This window comes from Triticum dicoccoides, chromosome 4A (genome assembly GCF_002162155.2).
Source record: "Triticum dicoccoides isolate Atlit2015 ecotype Zavitan chromosome 4A, WEW_v2.0, whole genome shotgun sequence".
NCBI lineage: Eukaryota > Viridiplantae > Streptophyta > Magnoliopsida > Poales > Poaceae > Triticum > Triticum dicoccoides.
In genome coordinates this window covers 26,142,425-26,144,309 of record NC_041386.1, presented here as the reverse complement: position 1 = coordinate 26,144,309, position 1,885 = coordinate 26,142,425, and the positions used below count along the sequence as shown (strand labels likewise).

Genomic DNA, 1,885 nt, shown 5'->3' with positions numbered 1-1,885 from the left:
GAAAATTATAGGTACACCTTACTAAGACCAATATAAAGTGAAATATAACACAACTAAATGTATAATTACAAAAAAAACACAACTAAATGTATGAGTTAATAATATTCAAAGTATATGTTGGTTGTGTGGGGTTAGGCAGCCGGATGCATCACTGATAGGGGTGGCGAGCTTGGATTGGGAAGCTTGCTTTAACAGTAAAAAAGCATACAGTACATGGTGTGCGTGTGGATTCTGAAGGTATATGTTAGACATGATTAATATGGAATCATCAAAATATCAGAATAAATATATCCCGTTGCAACGCACGGGCAATTAGCTAGTAGTAGATAAAAATAGATTTCAGATAAATACTCCTGTGTGCAAAACTCGTGCTAAAATTCCTAGGCAGGAGATAATACCTTCGTCATCCATGGACGAAACCCTCGCCTAGATCTAGAAGGAGACCGGCACATGCTATGTGGAAGGAAGACCGAGATCCAGGTTGTGGACGAAGGTACGAGCGGCATTCCATTGCGCGGCTACACGAGCCAGAAAGTCAAGGTTGCTCCAGCATGAGCCACAACCAAGTGTGAAGAGGTCAGCACTCAGCAGGCCACCAACCCAAGCCCGGCCGCGTATGACCAGGTAGTACTACTACTGGCTTTTGTTCAAACGCGCATGACTACTCAACCCCCAAATCCAATATCCAAATGCCACTCCACCAACCCATCTCGCTGGGCGCTTGGTTGTATATAAAAGCGCACGGCAGCACAAGCACAGCAGCAACCCCAGCCCCCGCTAAGCATCAGCCTTCTACCTCCTCTGCTTTGCATTCCTCCTTCCAGTTCCAACCGCAATCAATGGCTGCCATGAAGATCACCCTCCTTGCCGTGGCCGCAATCTCGGCACTCTTACTAGGCACCGCATCGGCGGCGACCTACGGTGTCGGCGAGCCGGGCGGTTCGTGGACCCTCAACACCGACTACAGCAACTGGGTGTCCAACAAGAAGTTCCACCCGGGTGATGAGATCGTCTTCAAGTACTCGACCCCGGCGCACGACGTGGTCGAGGTGAGCAAGGCCGGCTACGACTCCTGCAGCACCGACGGCGCCATCAACACCTTAACCTCCGGCAACGACGTCATCTCCCTCAACGCCACAGGCACTCGGTACTTCATCTGTGGCGTCCCTAGCCATTGCAGCCCCACCGCCGCTGCCAGCATGAAGGTCACCATCGAAGTGGTGCCGGGTGCCTCCTCGCCATCGTCACCCATGCCGGCCGCGGGTCCCGGCGCGACCAACCCGCCGCCGCCCTCCTCTACCGCAACCTCCGTCGGGGCCGCAGCAGGATTTGGCCTCGTCGCCCTACTGGCGGCCGGTCTCATGGCTTAAAAAGTTAGAATGCATATTTCAGCTGCATGCCGCACGCACATATCAGCTTACATATTGTTTGACTGGCTATTACAAGGAATATATACATGTATTATTGCTTAGAGCGAAGATGTGAGAACTACTACTTTCTATCTCTCACGTTTGTATGTAATCTACTAGCCTTTAGGCATTTCATTTTCGTATTGATTTTGGAGGTTAAATTAGTAAAGGTGCACCAGTACATGCCTAGCAATAGCAACATCATTCAGTCTTGTATACATCAATCATCGTCGCGGAATAATAGGCACGCGTTGGAAAGAGGAGAAACCGCCTCCCGGACTTTTTAACATTGAAACTTGCGATAAGAACAGAAAAGGCAGTAAGATCAGATTTGTCATGAAAATATTAGTGCACAGATAATATAGGTAAATCAAATTAGTTGTCGAAACGTTAGTCGTACCAACAAACTTGGAGAATGCCGCAAAAAAACTTGGAGAAGGTGCACGAAAGGTAAAAGCATCTCCAACCGCACCCCA

At 49.0% G+C, this 1,885-nt stretch overlaps 1 protein-coding gene across 1 annotated transcript; it reads left to right on the top strand.

Annotated features, from left to right (window-relative positions):
• The first annotated feature begins 743 nt into the window (after positions 1-743).
• Positions 744-1,610, top strand: LOC119284723 (mavicyanin-like). The gene has a single exon (XM_037563885.1). The coding sequence runs from the start codon at positions 840-842 to the stop codon at positions 1,368-1,370; it is 531 nt and encodes a 176-aa protein (XP_037419782.1). The 5' UTR covers positions 744-839; the 3' UTR covers positions 1,371-1,610.
• Positions 1,611-1,885: the final 275 nt, after the last annotated feature.